At 36.3% G+C, this 18,934-nt stretch overlaps 1 protein-coding gene across 1 annotated transcript in view; it reads right to left on the minus strand.

Moving 5' to 3' along the window:
- The window catches only part of LOC149813340 (SKP1-like protein 21), a 57,842-nt gene extending 40,161 nt beyond the window's left edge, over nucleotides 1-17,681 (minus strand). The window contains exons 1-8 of the mRNA XM_089991936.1: nucleotides 17,521-17,681; nucleotides 16,863-17,050; nucleotides 16,239-16,463; nucleotides 15,910-16,101; nucleotides 15,723-15,833; nucleotides 15,271-15,346; nucleotides 11,065-11,165; nucleotides 10,786-10,961 (exon numbers count right to left, since the gene is read on the minus strand). Coding sequence (XP_089848062.1) covers nucleotides 10,786-10,961; nucleotides 11,065-11,165; nucleotides 15,271-15,346; nucleotides 15,723-15,833; nucleotides 15,910-16,101; nucleotides 16,239-16,463; nucleotides 16,863-16,898 — 917 coding nt within the window. The 5' untranslated portion in view covers nucleotides 16,899-17,050; nucleotides 17,521-17,681. The remainder of the gene's footprint in view (nucleotides 1-10,785; nucleotides 10,962-11,064; nucleotides 11,166-15,270; nucleotides 15,347-15,722; nucleotides 15,834-15,909; nucleotides 16,102-16,238; nucleotides 16,464-16,862; nucleotides 17,051-17,520) is intronic.
- Between the last annotated feature and the right edge of the window lie 1,253 nt (nucleotides 17,682-18,934).

Below are 18,934 nucleotides of genomic sequence, written 5' to 3' on the forward strand. Positions count from 1 at the left end.
GAGTTGTGATTGCTGGATCGGGGCCCAAAGATCAAGATGCACCAGTCTCTATGACCCAGCTAATGGAGATTCTCCAACCTCTTATCAAAGGAGCCTCCTCCTCATCAGAAGCTTCGACTGAGGCAGTTGCTTCATCTTTTTCCGATCTAAGTAACTTTTCTTGGCTTCTTGACTCTGGTGCTTCATTCCATATGACCCCAAATGATAAAAGTTTATCCGAATGTGTTAAAAATAAAACAAGTTGTTAAAAGTTTTTACAGTTGATGGAACTTCTCTTGAAATAAAAGGAATAGGAAATTTTGAAAAAAAATCCATAAAACTGAGAAATTTTTTATTTCAGAAGTAAGATTTATTCTCAAACTAAATTTAAATTTATTATCCATTTCTCAAATATCTGACCATTGTTGTAATGTTTCCTTCTTTTCTCATGATTGTTGGGTACAAGATCGCCAGTCAGGAAAGCTAATTGGGGAAGGCCATAGAGAAGGACTCTATTACATTGATTTTTTGGAAATGCCAAAGAAAGCTTTTTGTTATAACATTCAGAAAAATGAGTTGGAGTTGTGGCACAAAAGACTCGGTCATCCTCATATAGCCAAAATCCAACATTTTCCAAATATAGAAAAATTTTGTAATTCTAAAACGATTACTTGTAAAGATTGTATTCTTGGCAAAATGAAAAGATTATCATTTCAGAATAGAACTTTTGTCTCTTCAAGACCAGTGTTTTAAAACTCGCCGAGTCAACTCGTTGACTCGACTGACTCGGCTCGGCTCGCCCCTCCAGTGAGTCAACCCAGCAAGGCAAACTCGGTTTGCCAAAACTTGGGCTTGACTCGGCTTGACTCGGGCGAGTTTTGGGATGTTTGAAATTTGTTTTTTGAGTTTCGAAATATATAAGTACATATATTTTAACAAGGGTTACCCCCAGATTTTGTATAAAAAAGAAAATAAAAATCATTTAAATATAAAAAAACATTTAAATCCATAGAATAAAATCGCCATGTTGTTCGAACTAGTGTTCACCCTGTGTTATCAACTTATTCTAGCAAAATATTTTAAAGAAATGATTCTCACTATATATGGCGGGTCAACTGTGCCTATGGGAAGTCACATTTAGGTTTCATCATCCATTTGTTATGTGAACAAGCATTGTACATATTCAAATATTAGTAGTCTTTTTATAGTTGTGCCATTGATATATTTTCTGCATAGTTTTATACATGAGAGAAAATTGCCTATTTATGTTGATATTGGGCATTTTGTAAACTTTCAATATGCACATATATCACTGTTTTACATTTATGGATTTGTTAGAGAGGGAATTAAAACATTTAAAACAAGCTAGCATATATGATTGGCCATTTTAGGAACCTTAGGTAGTAGCAGACTGAACTCATGGTGACCAAATTCTCTAATTCAAGACATGAATTAGTCAAAGTGCTTGTATAGATATCAAATTCAATTATTCAAGCAAACCTCTATAGCTCTTTGGAGTTATTTTTATATTCTTACAGACATTTGGAGACTATGTTTACTTAAAAACATGGTTTCAGACAAATTATATATTGTTTTTCTTTTAAAATCAAAAGTTAACAAAACCCGGTCCGAGTCACCGAGTTGACCCGCCGAGTCACGAGTCAATAAAAAACGAGTCGAGTTCCGAGTCACGGGTTTTAAAACCTTGTTCAAGACCACTTGAATTAGTTCACTCGGATGTTTGGGGTCCTGCACCAATAATTTCTAAAGGAGTATTTGCTTATTATGTTATCTTTGTCGATGATTATTCCAGACATACATGGATTTACTTTCTAAAATATAAGCCTGAAGTATTTTCGTACTTTCAAACATTTCATAATATGGTTAAAAACAAGTTTCAAAATGAAATTTTCATCTTTCGCACAGATTCAGGGGGGAGAATTCTTGTCCACAGATTTTAAAAATTACCTTAACTTGCATGGCATCATACATCAAAGGTCTTGTCCATATACACCCCAACAAAATGGGCTAGCAGAACGAAAACATTGCCATATTATGAAAACCACTAGGACTCTATTAATAGCAAATCAAGTCCCAAAAGATTTCTGGGCAGAAGTTGCCTTGACTGCCACCTATCTGATTAATCGAATGCCTTCTTCTTTGCAAAATATAACACCAATCGAAAAACTTGTGAACATTTCTTCAGATTACTCTAGACTGAGAGTATTTGGATGCAAATGTTTCATATTTACGGACAAAAATAATAAACTTTCTCCCCGTGAAATTCCTTGTGTCTTTTTAGGATATGTTGAAAATCAAAAACGATATAAGTGTTTTGACTTCAAAAATAATAAGTTATATGTATCAAGAAATGTTTCTTTTCTAGAAAAAAGAGCTTTTTTTATTTTGAAAAACCAAAGGAAGTCAGAGAGTACTTTTTGTTAGATCTAACATCAAAATCTGATGAATATGATCATGACTGTAACTTTGATGATGATCAAGGTATTATTAACCTTGATTACAATGTTGACAATGAAGTTCATAGAGATACTAGTATACAATATTCAAGACGACGAGAGCCTAATCTTCTATGTGCACTTGAAAGATATTCTAAAATTTCAACCAAAGGTCATCCCGAGTCTCAAGGCCTCCAGGAAAATTTGTTATACGAATCTTTCTCTCCCACATATAGGGCAGTTATTGCATTAATTTACTCATACGAAGAACCATCTTCATACTATCAAGCTAAGAATGATGTCAAATGGGTAGAAGCCATGAAAATTGAGTTAGATGCACTTAAAAAGGCTTATACATGGTCTATTCAAGACCTTCCACTTGAGAAGAAACCTATAGGGTGTCGATGGGTTTACAAGGTTAAAACTAGGAGTGATGGTACTCTTAAAAGATATAAAGCCCGTCTTGTGGCCAAAGGTTATGCCCAAGAATATGGCATTGACTACGAATAAACCTTTGCCCATGTTGCTCGTATGACAACAGTCAGAACCTTAATTGCCTTAGCTTCCATCAAGAAATGGTCCATATTTCAGATGGACGTCAAAAATGCATTTCAAAATGGAAACCTAGTTGAAGAAGTGTACATGGAAGCCCCTCCCGATCTCAATATTCTTAAGGGTAAAGTCCTTTGCCTCCAAAAAGCTCTTTATGGCCTTAAGCAAGCACCCAAAGCGTGGTATGACAGGTTTACTCATGTTATGATTGATATTGGTTTTCACTTCTGCTTGACTGACACTGTTTTGTTTATTAAGAGTTCTGATGGAGGAATCATTGTGCTTCTTCTATACGTGGATGATATGATCATCACTGGAAGCGATAAACAGGGAGTTGAAAACATCAAAAACCTTCTTAAATCTCATTTTGAAATGACTGATTTAGGTTTATTAAGATATTTCTTAGGTATTGAAGTTGCTTACTCTCCTAGGGGTTACCTACTATCTCAAACTAAATTTGCTTCTGATATTGTTTTCAGGTCTGGCAATACCGATGATAAGAAAGTAGATACTCCAGAAGTTGTCAATGTAAAAATGAAGATTGACAATGGAGAACTCCTTGAAGATCCTACACTTTACTGACAGCTAGTCGGAGCTCTTTCCTATCTATCCATTATCAGACCAGACATAGCACATGTTGTGCACACAACAAGCCAGTTTCAGCATGCTCCCACATATGTTCATATCGGAGCAGTTTTGCGTATCATCTGATACCTCAAGACCTCTCTTTCGAGAGGGCGCTTTTGTCTTCTGCTTCCTCACTTGATTTAATTGCATACATTGGTGCTGATTGGGGAGGTGATCCTAACAACTGACACTCAATCAGTAGTTTTTGTGTCTTTTTTGGTGAATCTTTGATATTGTGGAGATGCAAAAAGCAACAGATGGTCTCTCTCTCTCATCCACGGAAGCCGAATATCATGTCATGGCAACCACGACCATGGAAGTAGTTTGGCTCAGATGCTTGCTTGATGATATGGGAGCAGAAGCAACACAAGTTTCACGTATGTGATGCGACAACAAAAGTGCGATCTACATTGCAAGCAACAAAACATTTCATGAACGCACCAAGCATATTGAAATGGATTGTCACTACGTCAGAGAGGAATATCTACATGGGACAATTGATCTGTCATATGTTACCTCAGAATATCATTTAGCAAACTTCTTTACAAAACCTCTCGTTGCTCCCAGATTTCACTTCTTTTTGGACAAACTTTCGCTCTTTGTACTGTAAGTTTGAGGGAGAGTGTTAAAATATTAAATATATATAATAATAATATTCATATTATTATTATATATATTAATGTAATTTTATTTTAAATCTTAATTTTATTTTAAATCTTAATCTTATTTTTCTGTATTTTTTGCTATTTTATTTTTAATTTTTAAAAGTCTAGTTCTAATAGAACTAGACTTACATTATTAGTTAAGTTCCACTTGGAACTTAACTAATAATGTAACTGTTGGACTAGTCCAACGGCTACAAAGGGGAGCTCCTTAAGAGCTCTCCTCTCCCACTTGTATATAAAGGGGTACATCCCCTCTTGTATTTTCAATTCCAATGCTTCTTAAGCATTTGGTGTTTTCATATCAATAAAGAATATTTTATTTCTTTTTTTGTTTCCCATTATACCCTTTTAAGGGTTATGCTTTAGTGTCTTTTTAGACACCTTCTCGTGCAGATCTAAGTTCGTGTTTGGAAGATCCTTTTTTCATTTCATCTCTTAGATACTAAACCACCAGCTAGATCCACCACCTACACCAGAACATCCACTTAGACCACCTCCAAGCCCACCACCAGAACCTCAACCCAACCCACCACCACCACCTCCAAACCAACTACCTAAGACAGCGGCAAGCCCACTGCCTAAGCCCACCACAATCTCCTGCTCAACCACTTGCTAAAGCAGACCCACCTCCAAGCCCACCCACCATCACCACCAGCTCCACCAATGACCAAACCCACCGCCACTAAGAAAGTTATCCTTCTTAGCCCAATATTAAACCCATTTTGAATTCCATTTTAATCAGATTCAACTTCAGTGTCTCCTCAATAGGGCGCTGGATGCATAGGAAGAAGCACCAGAGATGCATTGGTTTTGGCAAAAACCTCCAGAGGATGGTGTTGATTTGAGGAAATAAGGTGGGTGTTGGTGTTGTCAATGTAAAAATGTCTCCAAAGAGACTATATGCACAATAACACTAAGCTCTTAATGTGTGAAGTGTACACAAAGGCACAAGAAGAACACTTGGAACAAGTGTTCACAAAGGCACAACACATACAATAAATCATAATATAGAATCTTTATTAAAGAAGAGAGAGTTTTTGCTCAAAGCAGAAGAAAAATACAAAAAGGTTCACCCCTATTTATAACATGGGAAAGGCCTTGGAGGGGCTCCAACGTGATCGTTGGAGGGGCCCAACGTCTATGATGTGGGGCCCCCAAGGCTAGACATAAAAAAGAAAAAAACAAAAAAAAAGCAAAAAGAAATAAATCACAATCATATTCAAAAAGATGAATATACGTAAAATGTGAAAGGACGGATTTACCGTTAATATATATATATATGTGTGTGTGTGTAGTTTACAATTTAACATCCCCCTCAAACTTGCGGTGTGATGACCGAAAGTTTGCTAAGAAGAAAATTAAATTTGGGGAACAAAGTGTCTTAGTAAAGAAATGAGCGAGTTGATATTTTGATGTTACATAAGAGAGATTAATGACTTTCTTCAGGTATTCTTCTCTAACATAATGGCAGTTCATTTCGATATGCTTCGTTCGCTCATGAAATGTGTGATTCTTGGTAATATATATTACACTTTTGTTGTCACAACATAGCTTTGTAGGCCCTTGAATACGAACCCCCATATCTTCTAGCAACTGCCGAATCCAAATAATGTCCATGGTTGTAGTTGCCACGACTCGGTACTCAGCCTCGATAGAAGACAAAGACACCTTCTGTTGTTTCTTACATCTCCAAAAAAACCAATGATTCACCTAAACACACAAAAACCAGTGGTTGAGTGACGGTTATTTAGGTCACCTCCCCAATCAGAGTCAGTATAAACAGCAAAGTCAATTCAGAAGATGAATATAGAAATACTTCCTTATTTATGAACCCCTTCACACGATAATTCGAAGAATGATACTCATATGAAATGATGTAGGGGCACGTTGCAATTGACTTGCAACATGCATTGCATGAGAGATATCTAACCTGGTAATGCTAAGATACATTAGTGACCCAACGAGTTGCCTATAAGGAGTAAGATCTTATAAAAGAATCCCATCATCAATATTCATCTTTGTCCCTACAATTTCAGGAGTTTCACAAGTTTTGTCAATTGTAATGTTTGACCTATCAATGACCTCGCAAGCAAGTTTAGTTTGAGATAAAAGGCAACCCCGATGAGAATAGGCAACTTCAATGACCAAAAAATATGTCAGAAAACCTAAGTCTGACATTTCGAATTTTTCTATTAGAGTAGACTTGATACTCTTGATTTTCATTGCATCATTTCCTCTGATCAACATATAATAACAAAATTGCAACTGCAATACCTTTATTAGATTTCTTGACAAACAAAGTTGTGTCAGTATAACATGAGACAAATCAATTTTCTACCATTATATTGGTAAATCGATCATACCAAGCCTTGAGAGCTTGTTTCAAACTATAAAGAGCTTTTCGTAGGCAAAAAACTTTAACTTTAGGCACATCCATACCCGGAGAAGCATCCATATAAACTTTTTCATGTAAATCTTCATTTAAGAAAGCATTTTTAACATCCATTTGATATATGTTTTATTTTTTAATTGATGTGATTGTAATTAGGCACCTAACAATAACCATTCGCGCAACTGGAGCAAAAGTTTCATTGTAGTCTATCTCATATTCTAGACTATACTCTTTGACAACTAGACGAGCTTTATATCTTTCAAGAGACCCATCACTTTTAGTTTTGATTTTGAAAACTCACCTACATCCTATTGTTTTCTTTCCTTTAGGCAAATCTTGATATTCTCAAGTTTTAGCTTTCTTAAGAGCTCTAAGTTCATTATCCATTGCATCCATCCACTCTATCATTTTCTTGGCTTCTTCAAAACTTCTAGGTTCATATGTATAACACTAAAACATGTTCTATATTTAGGTGATAAGAATTCATAAGAAATAAATCTAGAAGAGTTTCGTTTAGTTCTTTCAGTTCTACGAAGATTATTTATTGAGAAAGGTTCACTAGATTGACTATATTTTTCAATTCCACTTCTAAAATTAGGTGATGGGATCACTAGATGTTCATTCTTCTATAGAATTATCAATAGATTGATAAGAAGAGTTATTTTCATCTATATTTTTGTTGTCACTAAAATCATTATATAAGAGTTCATCATCGCTAAAAATATCATCTCTAGATAATAACTCAAACAAGAAAGAGTAATCCATCTTCTTTTCTCCTTATGAGATTCACATTCTTCAAAACCACTAACATTTTCTAAGAAAGTCACATTCCTAGAAACATATAGTTTATCATTCTTAACATTATAGCATCTAAAACCTTTTTGAGTTTCGGAATATCAAAGAAATGCACAAGGAATAGCTTTTGGTAAAAGTTTGTCATTTTTATCGGTAAGAACAAAACATTTGCATCCAAAGATTCTTAACCTATTGTAATCGGGTTTCTTTTGATATAGAACTTCAAAAGGAGAAATTTTATTTAAATTTTTTGAAGGAAGACGATTTATGAGATAAACGGATGCAAGAGCTGCCTAGAACCAAAATCTTTTATAAATGTTTTGATAAATAAGAAAAACTCTAGTTGTTTCAATAACATGTCTATGTTTTCTTTTGTCTAGACCATTTTGTTGAGGTGTTTTGAGACAAGATCTTTGATGAACAATTCCATGATTTTCAAGATAATTTTTAAAATTATTTGAAAGATATTCTCCTTCGGAATCGGTTCTAAGAATCTTTAAGTTGCTATTAAATTGATTTTTAATCATGATATGATATATCTTAATCAATGCAAAGACCTCATGTTTATGCTTAAGAAAAAATATCCAACAAAATCTAAAATAATCATCAACAAAAATAACATAATACAACGGGTGTCGGTCCCCATACGTCCGAATGCACAATTTCAAAAGGTTGGGTTGTAAACATAATTCTTTGTCCAAAAGGTAAGCTTTTCATTTTTACAAGAATGCAATAATTACAAGTGAAATCATATTTACATAAATCTTTAACAAAATGTAAATAAGAAAGCTTGACAATATTAAGATGCCCAAGTCGCTTATGCCAAACATTTATATCTTTATGTTGGACAATGTTACAAAAAGAATGTTTTAAAATTTGAAAAAAAAATCATGTAGAAAAGATCTTATTTCCTAAAGCCTTCCACAATCAACTTCTCGGACCGGCGATCTTGTATCCAACATTTATTTGATGAGAATTTGATATCACACCCATGGTCCGATAATTGAGAGACCGAAAGCAAATTTAAATTTAACTTAAATATAAATCTAATTTTAGGAATAGAAAATTTTTTACTTTCAAAATTTTCAAATCCTTCAATTTCAAGAGAAGCACCATTGGCGGTTGAAACAAAAGAAGGAGATGGATTTTTTGTGCATTCGAAAAGAGCAAAAATATTTGGGGTCATGTGAAAGGAGGCACCCGAATCTAAAAGTCAATAAATCTTACTAGGAAGAGAGAAGGTTGACATGACGGCTCTAGAGATAGATCCCTTGAGAAGATATTGGAGAGCTTCCATTATTTGATTTAGTGATAGTGATCCATTGTTGGATGTGGACGGTCCTTCCTCTTTATTTGGTTGAAATGTCGTGGACATGGCTACTATTTTCTTTCACTTTGGACAAACCGGTTTAATGTGACCCGACTCTTTGCAAAAATGACAAATAATCTTACTATAGTCAATTCCTTGGTACCTTCTATTTTGGCCACCATCTTGCTCCTTGATTTTAAAACTTGTTAAAATGCGAGGGTTTATATGTCTTCAAGTTATTCTCCGGTCTAGACACGACATATGCTCCTTTATTTTCATCTTTGTTTGGAGGCATAACAAGAACACTTGGATTTGTTTTACTCATACCCAATCGAGTTTCTTCACCACTTAGTTTAGTGAGAATATCTTCAAGCAGTGGAAAAGTGAAAGAGGACAAGAGAGAAGATCTTATTTGTTCGAATTTGGGTCTAAACCCGTTTAAAAAGTTAAAAAATCGATCTTCTTCTAATTGTTTGTGTCAAAGCTCAATGGCTTCTCCACTCCATTTAGGTTCAAGCATAGCAAGCTCATCCCAAATAGATGATAATTCGACGAAATACTCTCTAATGGTCAATTCGCCTTGTTGAAGGGTCAAAGCCCTTTTTTGGAGATAGCACTTGTGGGATAGATCTCTTCATGTATACATCCACTCAAGATATTTCAAAACTTATACGCTTTTTTGAATTTCAAAATATTTGCATTGATTCTAGTCTCAACGGAAGAGAAGATCTATGAGAGAATTTTATAGTTTTCCATCTCTCATTCTTCATGTTTTTGCAATAATCTTCACATGCTTTTGTCCTTTCCTCTTCATCAAGAACTTTTATTTCCCCCTTTTTCACTATAGTGATTTTTTGTTCGGGCTTCGGGATCGTTCCTTGGATGTAACCCCAAAGACCCTTTCCCTAGATGTGAGTCTCCATATTGCCGGCCTAAACATGATAGTTTGACCCATTGAATTTGAAACCAAGGGAAAAACAAGAATCTTTTTCCACCATTGAGAAGCTTAAGAGAAAAAAGACAAGAAGAGTAGAAGTACTTACCACAACGGGTCTTTTAAGCTTACTTGATGTGGTGTGCTTCACTAGAAATGAGATGTAGCTCTCCACGCCAAAATGAAAGAAGTATGAGCACGCTTTTCAAGGCAACCACCGCAATGAGGTAATGCACGAGCAATTCTTTTAGAGACCAAGCTCTGATACCATGTAAAAATGTCCCCAAAGAGACTATATGCACAAGAACACTAAGTTCTTAATGTGTGAAGTGTGCACAAAGGCACAAGAACACTTGGAACAAGTGTGCACAAAGGCACAACACATACAATAAATCACAAATGCACAGAGGCATAAAAATAATATAGAATCTTTATTAAAGAAGAGAGAGTGTTTGCTCCAAGCTTAAGAAAAATACAAAGGGGTTCACCCTTATTTATAACATGAGAGAGGCCTTGGAGGGGCTCCACTCATAGACGTTAGAGCCCCTCCAACGATTACATTTGTGACCGTTGGAGGGGGCCAACGTCTATGATGTGGGCCCCCCAAGGCTAGACATAAAAAAGAAAAAACATAAAAGCAAAAATAAATAAATTACAATCATATTCAAAAAGATGAATATGCATAAAATGTGAAAGGACAGATTTACCCTTATCGGGTTTACCCTTTTTATATATTTATATATATATATATATATATATATATATATATAAAATCTCTCTCTCTCTCTCTCTCTCTCTCTCTCTCTCTCTCTCTCTCTCTCTCTCTCTCTATATATATATATATATATATATATATATATATAGTTTACAATTTAACAGCCAAAATCCACCTTATTCCATGTTTTGACGATTTCACTGGTCCCAATCAAGTTTGAGAGCCGTGGATTCCACAACACAGTTCCGGCGAGCTCCTATGCAGTGCTCCCAAACAGAGCCTTAGAGTAAAAGAAAACAATGGACAGCACAGGAAATAGAATTGGCATAAATGACATTCCCTCACTTAAAATTCAACTCACCGGTCAAGTTTTTCCTTCATTATGGGGTCCAGGCCATCATCAACATCATCATCAAAGTCCACCTTAGGTGAGAACTTGCCATCACAAGCATCTTCTAGGTTTACCGCATGAGTGGGCACCAAGAGACCATCAACAACTTCATTATTATTGTTTTCAGTAGAAAGAGATCCAGTTTCCTGGTGCACATAGACCAATAATAAAGTCAATCCTTAGCAATGACCAGAAATCTAGTACGAATGACAAGCCTTTAAACAGAAGACCACCAATAAAATGAACAACCTTGTGGTTTTCCTTCCCATTGCTGGAAGCATGAGCTTTCGGCAGTTCTTTCCTTCTCCTATTTTTCTTTTTTTGTTTCGCAGGTGGGACTGCCTTGGAATCTGGGTTTGCCATAAGATATGGTCATGAATCAAAAAACAAAATCGAGGAATAAATTCTTATGGATGGAACTTCAACTATATCCAAAATGTGCTTAATGGAAATTTGAACAAATTCTTTATGGACTGAGCTTCTACTGTAGCGAAAATGAGCTTAATCAAAATTTGAAAGACCTAAGGATGGTTGTGTGAAGCTAAATCCTGCAGCAACCACCTCAAGGACATTGTGAATTCTATCAACAAACCAAGAGATGAATTCATCCCTATTAAGAAAATTTTAGATGAGCTATGATAAAAAAATTGACATGCTAAAATCAGATTATATATTTTACATGTCATGCAGTCAAAATATGGTCATGCAAACTTCACAATGTTTGGAAAAGAGGCGAACAGAAATTGATACATGCACGCATGTATAAACACATAACAATAAGAAAAATACGGAAATTTTCAAAAAACACACCAACTTTTTGGCAATAATAAAAAAACACCTAAGTTTTCCAAAATGTTATGGAAACACTTGGTTTTTTTCATGGTTAACCAACACCATCCAGAGTAATTTGTCATTAATCTATATTAAAATTACCATTTTACCCCACCCCATCCCTTCTCTCTCTCCCTGAACTACCACCACCGCCACTCTTAACCTTTTAACCTTTCCCATTTTTTTTGCTGCCGCTACATCCATTTCCCCACAACCACCAGCACCACTCATAACGTTTCTTATTGCTGATACCACCACCACCACCACCTTTTTTCTCTTCTTTGACCACCACCACCGCCAGCAGCAATCCTTCTCGTCACCCACTGCCACTGCACCACTGCTATTATTGCTGCACACCAGACCATGCACCATACACTGTCATCTCCAACACCACCAGAGTTTATTCCGCCTCCCACCAGCCCAAACCCTTTTGGTGGATAGTTGAAAAAGGAAGTTGGCTTCATAGAGATAGAGAGAGAGAAGGGTGAATTAATAAATTTGAGGTATTAACTCAACTTGATTTAAAGATAACCCAAATTAGCATGACAAATTTATTTTAACAGGGAAAATAATTGGATACATTTTCACATTTTCCAAAACTTGGGTGTTTTTTTACTATCACCAAAACGCTGGTGTGCTTTTGAAATTTTCCAGAAAAAATAATAACTGCAATGAAGAAAGATTCTGGACCATTCATCATCAAATCAAGAACATAAGATAAATGACAAATAAACATGACACTAAGCAATGTTTTTTTTTTCAACCTTAAAATATTAGATTGGAAGGAGATGCCAGTTGAACATCCACATTCATCAAAACAACCAACAAAGAGTACAAATTACCAACACAAGCTGAAGGACTACAAAACCACGAAAAAACAGGTAAGTGGTGATAAAAGATTGTCATGAGGTTATACTTTAAACCTTAACATTACAGAAAAATTTATGTTGAATGTTTAATCTGTCCCCTTGCTTGATTTGGGTTCTTCATTGCCAAGTTGTATCATTTGAGACCATATCTACACCAAAACCATGTGCATCTAAGCAAAAGACAAGGAATCACCAACAATTTATTACCTCAAAATCTAGAACAATGTTGAAAAGGGTAGAGGGTACTTCCTTGGCCTTAATGGTTGCAAATCCACCCCTTTTTGGCATCGAATCAAGCTCTAGAGATAAAATGGAGGAAGAACCCCCTAGGAAAACCCCCAAAAAAAAAACACTTGGAAACCCTAGAATGTGCATCTAATAGGGGCAAAATGAGGTATGGTGTGTTTAACTGGCCACAACTTCTTTGAAAATAAAAACTAAGCTGCTAGAAAAAACAAATTCTGACAATATTGATACCGCATCATATACACTGTATTGGGGTGCATTATATGATACAATACTAATACAGGGTGCACAGTGCTTTGCCTAAAAAAGCTATTGCATCTTAATGTATCATACAATACATTATGACTTTTGCAACACCAGTTTTCGTTAAGAGAATGAACATATGGATCAAATGATAAGTTGGATCTCATGCAGGTCTTCAATCCTTTTGTTGTTTTAACTATTAGGAACCAAAAGAACCCTTCCCCTAGATTGACAGCTTTCTCGTCAACACTTCTGCATTTTTATTTTTACTAGGATCCAATGCCAAATATTAGATCTCCTTACCTAGTTTCATGATTAGGTACTCCCTTTCATGAAAAAGATATCAAAAAAAAAAATGTGGTGACTTAAATGTCCAAAGATGCTTTGTACTATATCCAGTTCACTGATCAACTTATGAAACCAAGTGCGAAAGTATTAAGAGAAAAAGAATTTGAGGAAAAATTCACAAATTTGGGAAAAACGTTATGACAATTAAGCATGCATGAATACACATAGAGAGATGTGCATAGTGCACACACACATATCATAAACACGAAGACATACATATGCACATGGGGAGTTGGTATATATTGTACACCCATCAGGTATAGTACAATATATATATATATCATATTAGTATATTTTTTGTTGCTCATAACCTACAGCCTAGAAAATAATTTGCATATTTAGCTTCATAGTCACATAATCTACATAACAGATATCTTTATTCTTCTACTAAAACTAACATGAACAATCAAGTTTATCAAGCTAATCACAAGTTCCTCGATTAAATTAATTAAATATATTCACTTATTAATCAAGTTCCATTGTTCCAAAGTTTAGAAGAGCTATAAAATAAAACGAACAATACCATCAATATCTGGAATTTAGTGTGCACACACACATTTGTAGAACAAAAAACATCCCTACTATCATGGTCAGGTGGACTAGGAGTATCAATTAACCAATATCAATATGAGCAACAAGACAACTAGTGACATAAGCAACTCCCTTTTTTTTCATTGATTCAGTCAAAAAGATAAGCAGTATGTTTTATTACACAGGTTGGATTTAGATAGATTCAAATTCTAGAAGGATTAGATGGTGCATTTATTCTGGTATCCACTTAGACCCAAATGGACCATATCCAACTTGCTTCATCTTATTGAAGAACTAGGAAACATAATACAGAAAACGGAGATAAGCTTAAGATGATAACTTAATGGTGTCTCAATCAGATAAGTTATGTATCCCTCTCCCAGTATATCTATCATTCATATCTTTCATAGAAAACACAAATAAACTAACACAATGTCTCAACGTTTTCTGGATCAGATAAAATCGATAGACTTACTCCTTCCCTCCCTCTCTATCTACGTACAAACATCTTATAGAAAACAAGCAGCAGCTAACATGATCCTAATGACATACAACAAAGAGTTGTGAACTTGTAGTAATCCTTCAAGATCATGGGTTCAATTGAATGTGAATAAGGTAATACCTACTACATAAAAGTGAATTAATGAATAAAACATTTTGAATAGGTTTTACAAGGGAAGCCCATTTGAGGAAAAATTAAATAGAACCAAGAAAAAGAGGAGAAATGACACAATAATTGAAACTCCTACCACATATACCCTGATTTGTAATGGGTTCTACAATTACATATCATCAGCATGGATAGGTTTATTCTAGTACTTCTAGAGGTGACTACGGTAACAGTCATTCCATAAGCTCCTATAGAGTAGCAAAATCCAGCATTTATTTCACAATAATGTCCATGAAGGATCCTTCACCCAAAAGATGAAAAAGAAAATTCTAGTTAAACTAAAAATATGTTTCCCAGATGTCTGGAGTGTGAGATATATCTCCGAAGGATCTTAGAGTGAAAAATCTGAAGGTAAATAGGTGCACAAAAACTTAAGCAAAATAAAAGAAATGCCACAATATTTTGATAATATCAGTTATTATCTTATATTTGTTCCACAATAATACTTAATACTTTCTATGATTTAAGGTTTATTTGTGCATTAGATTTATAAATAGTTGAAATTAAATAACAAAACAAATGTGCCTTCCAACGTGAAAGCCAGGTATCACACTAATGATTTTAAATTACCAATTGTGATTGTAGGCATTCATAAATAAGTGCTAATAAGCAAATAATGATCAACCTTAAAAAAATGGCTTCCAATAAAACAACCACAGCATAATATACCCAGTAAAAAAAGGCACAAAAAAAAATATAAAACCAAACGGTGCATACCTCCGTCTCCTCCATTAATAAAAGATAGAAGGTCATCTAATGATCTTTCATCCACATGTTCCTCAACTTCAACATTCTGCAAAACACAGAAACCCATTTATTCCCAGTTTCTAAACCAAAATGCATCAGAAAGTAAACATATATGTATATGGCTCTTAATAACAATATGCTTTTGAACAGAACAATCAGAAGCATGTCAATATATTTCACAAAAAAGTTGTTCATCTTCCCATCCACATAATGCAATAAATATATGATCAGAGAACAATGATAAACTTTAACCCAACGAGAAGCATCACATGAAAGAAGCTGCTCTATTATTGACTCCATACAAGTGTGAAACCAATGTAATGTTTTAAAAACCAAGCACCACAAAAATGTTTATCAAAGATCCACTTAAGATTTTTTACAGGCAGGCTAAAAAACCACAGATGCAAGTTGGACCAACTCGCCTTCAATTTTTCTTTCTCCTTAAGTTCTTTCCTCTTTCTTGCATATAGCCTATTTAATAGTCGAATGCGTGGATCGTCAGCTGTATTTCTCAAAGGCTCCAGTTTTTCCTCCTGAAAATAGACCTATCTGATAAGATGAATGGAAACACACAATACAAAGAAGTACATTCTTCAACAAAACAGTCACCTCTGTGAGATCATCTGGTAAATGAAACGTCTCTCTTATCTCCTCTGGTGTCTTCCCTTCAATCATTCGAGCTAGTGCACGGCTAGTCAAGTCAACCAACGGTTTCAATTGAAGGCTGTCAGCTGCAGATGTTAGCTCGCATAACCTCTTTGTGTCCATTCGTATGAATTTCTCATCAAATGATTTCCGTTCCTAGAAAGAATGAAAGATAACCTTCAGGATGAAATTTCACAAGCATATGCATAGGCAGAAAGCTCGCTGAAAATGGATACGCAAGTCCCATATGAAAGACAACGCAGAGACACACAGGGACATCAGGCGGTTCAGACCTTGTTTGAGCGTCCAGGAACCTGATGGAAGCGGCAGTAATCAAGTATCAAGCTCAAGATGGCAGGATTGACCTGAGGAGGGAGTGTGATTGCAAAGTTTTTGCTCGACCCCATGCCTGTTTGGGTTATTTCTCGGCATATCATGGGGCAAAACATAGCGACCTCTTCCTCAACTTGCTGGATTGATCCATCGGCTGTTTGCAGCCAGATAAACGATTTCATAGACTGTCAAGAATCATAGAGTCGGAAAACCATTTCTCAATTTATAAACCACATTTGATGAAATCCTAAACACAAACTGCTGCATGGCTAATGATAATAAAAAACAGCACATACACCACAAAGAACAAATAATAGTAAAACACCATGCTATGATTGACTAATGAAAATTGTCACCCTGTAAATGTTTCATAATTCATCAAATATGTATACTCATGAACACATCGGTGTTAGTTTTGTAACAACCATAAACTACTTGAGAGAACACAATTACGCCACCCAAGAATAGCAATCATGGAATAGTAGTACCATCATCAACGTTAACAATCAAATTGTAATGCATTACTGCAATTACATAATGAACAATAACAAACACACACTTTTGGAGCATGCGCACGCACATACCTCGGGTTTAATAATTGCCATATTGGTTTCCAACATTCAACGCTAATCCCCCCAAATTCATAAAAAAGCACCAAACAAGCGCGCTAGAACACCATTCCCCAGCTGAAGTGCGATGGAAATCAACGCTTCTCGCTTCCAACAATTTCACGCCGATGCTAACCAACCGCGTTCATCCCTCACGACCATGGCTAAGAAAATGAAAATTTAGACAAGACGGAGTATCTAAGAATCCAAAACAAACGAAGAACAACGCATAAGATCAAACCACTATCGTCACGCTTAAGACCCAATCGAGACCGCCACAGTAATAAGACGTCGTTACTACGGAAAACGACCCACCCTCCATAGAAACACGAAATACCAAGTTACCAACAAAAGAAAACGCATTAAAAGGAACCAAAAAATCTGCACCACCATCTCCCCTAAATACAACCCAAAAAAACGAGCACCCATCGTCCATTTTGACGAAAAAAATAGAGAGGACTCTTGCAATAACCCAAAAAACGCCAACCAATACGTTCTCAGCGACACCCATCACCCGAAATTCCCAGAAAAGGGGAAACCAAACAGTTTTCCCTCGGGAAAAATTCTGGTGGTGGACAACGGATCGGGGGGGGGTCAAGAGGAAAAGGGAGGGAAATGGAGAAGATTTAGGTACCTGGGAACGAGAAGGGAGGACCCTTTGAAATTCGGAAGTAGTTTTCGCGCCGGTTTGGAGAGAGAGAGAGAGGATAACGAAAAGTGGGAGCAGAGCTTTTGTCGTGTAAATGTGGGGACGAAAGGGCGGAGTTAGGGCTGCTTTTAAACCCTCTCTCTCTCTGTCTCTCTTGGTTTTGTTACTAATTATCGTTGTGTCTGTCAGCCTTTCTTGGTTCAACTTCGATCATCAGAGAGAGACTCTCTCTCTCTCAACGCCGTATAGAGATCCTCCACGTCCTAAACGTGGGACCCACGCCCTAATTTTATTGACCCTTCGACGTTTGGTAAGAGTTTCTGATGGCTGCTCGACAGACTAGGGATGTACTCGGATCGGATTCGGGTATATCTCGTCGGATATCAGATTGGACTCAAACTGCATAAAGCTTGTACCGAACACAAATCTAGTTAGATTATATGCCCTAATAGATCTGACCTATACATACGATTGGGCTGGATGTTGTTTCACTTTAAGTTGGATTAGGATTCGGATTTGGATTCAAACTAAAATGTGAAAACACATCTTACAGACAACTAGCCAACTATGAGTCCAATTAGCATTTGGATCTGGTTTCACTTAGCAAAACCGATTAAACAGATTTGGGATGGATGGATGGATGGATGAGCATCGACAAGGTTGTTAAATCAGCCCAAATAGCCGAGCTAGAAATGGTTACAAGCTAAGCAGTTGTTACTTAGGCTACAGACGGCTCCCTCTCTCTCTCCTTAGTACATTTTCAAGAAAGAACGATTATTCTCGTTCACTCTCTCGTCAGCTGCCCAGGCACAGCAACCAAGGTGGAGGGTTTAAGATCGGCCCTCTAACAATGGTATCAGGAGTCTCACAAATCCGACGACATAAAGATTTGGTGGTTATGCTGCAGATCAATTCATATCCGGTCATTCGCTTGTTCAAGCGAAAGATCTAGCGTTGGAGTGAAGATTCGAGCCAACGAGTTCGTCGAAGACCTAGACTGCGAGCGGGCGAACCAAGCAAAGAAGATTGGCGTGAGCTGCTGGTGTGATCCCAATTATAGAGGGGTCAAATCTGACCATGGGTGCTGCGGGGGAGAGCCGCAGTTGTGTTAAGGTGGCAAACCAAGGCATCCTTTTCGGTTCCTGCATGCTTTTCAACTAATTTTTGGTCAACATGTGCATTGTCCGTTTGTGGGGTCTGTCCCAAACGAAGATTTCTCCCACTGCAAGACCGAATGGTACTACCAAATTCATCCTACGTAGAGATGGCAGTGGATCGGGAAAAACAGGGTCCTGCCCCCACCTTGCCTTATTTGGATCGGGGTGAAGGATATAAAACTGAGATGGAGGTTAAAATCAAAACTTGAGCAGGGATGAACTTATGCTTTCTTTGCCCCCAT

The sequence above is a fragment of the Nuphar pumila genome, chromosome 16 (assembly GCF_984573655.1).
Source record: "Nuphar pumila chromosome 16, dmNupPumi1.hap1.1, whole genome shotgun sequence".
NCBI lineage: Eukaryota > Viridiplantae > Streptophyta > Magnoliopsida > Nymphaeales > Nymphaeaceae > Nuphar > Nuphar pumila.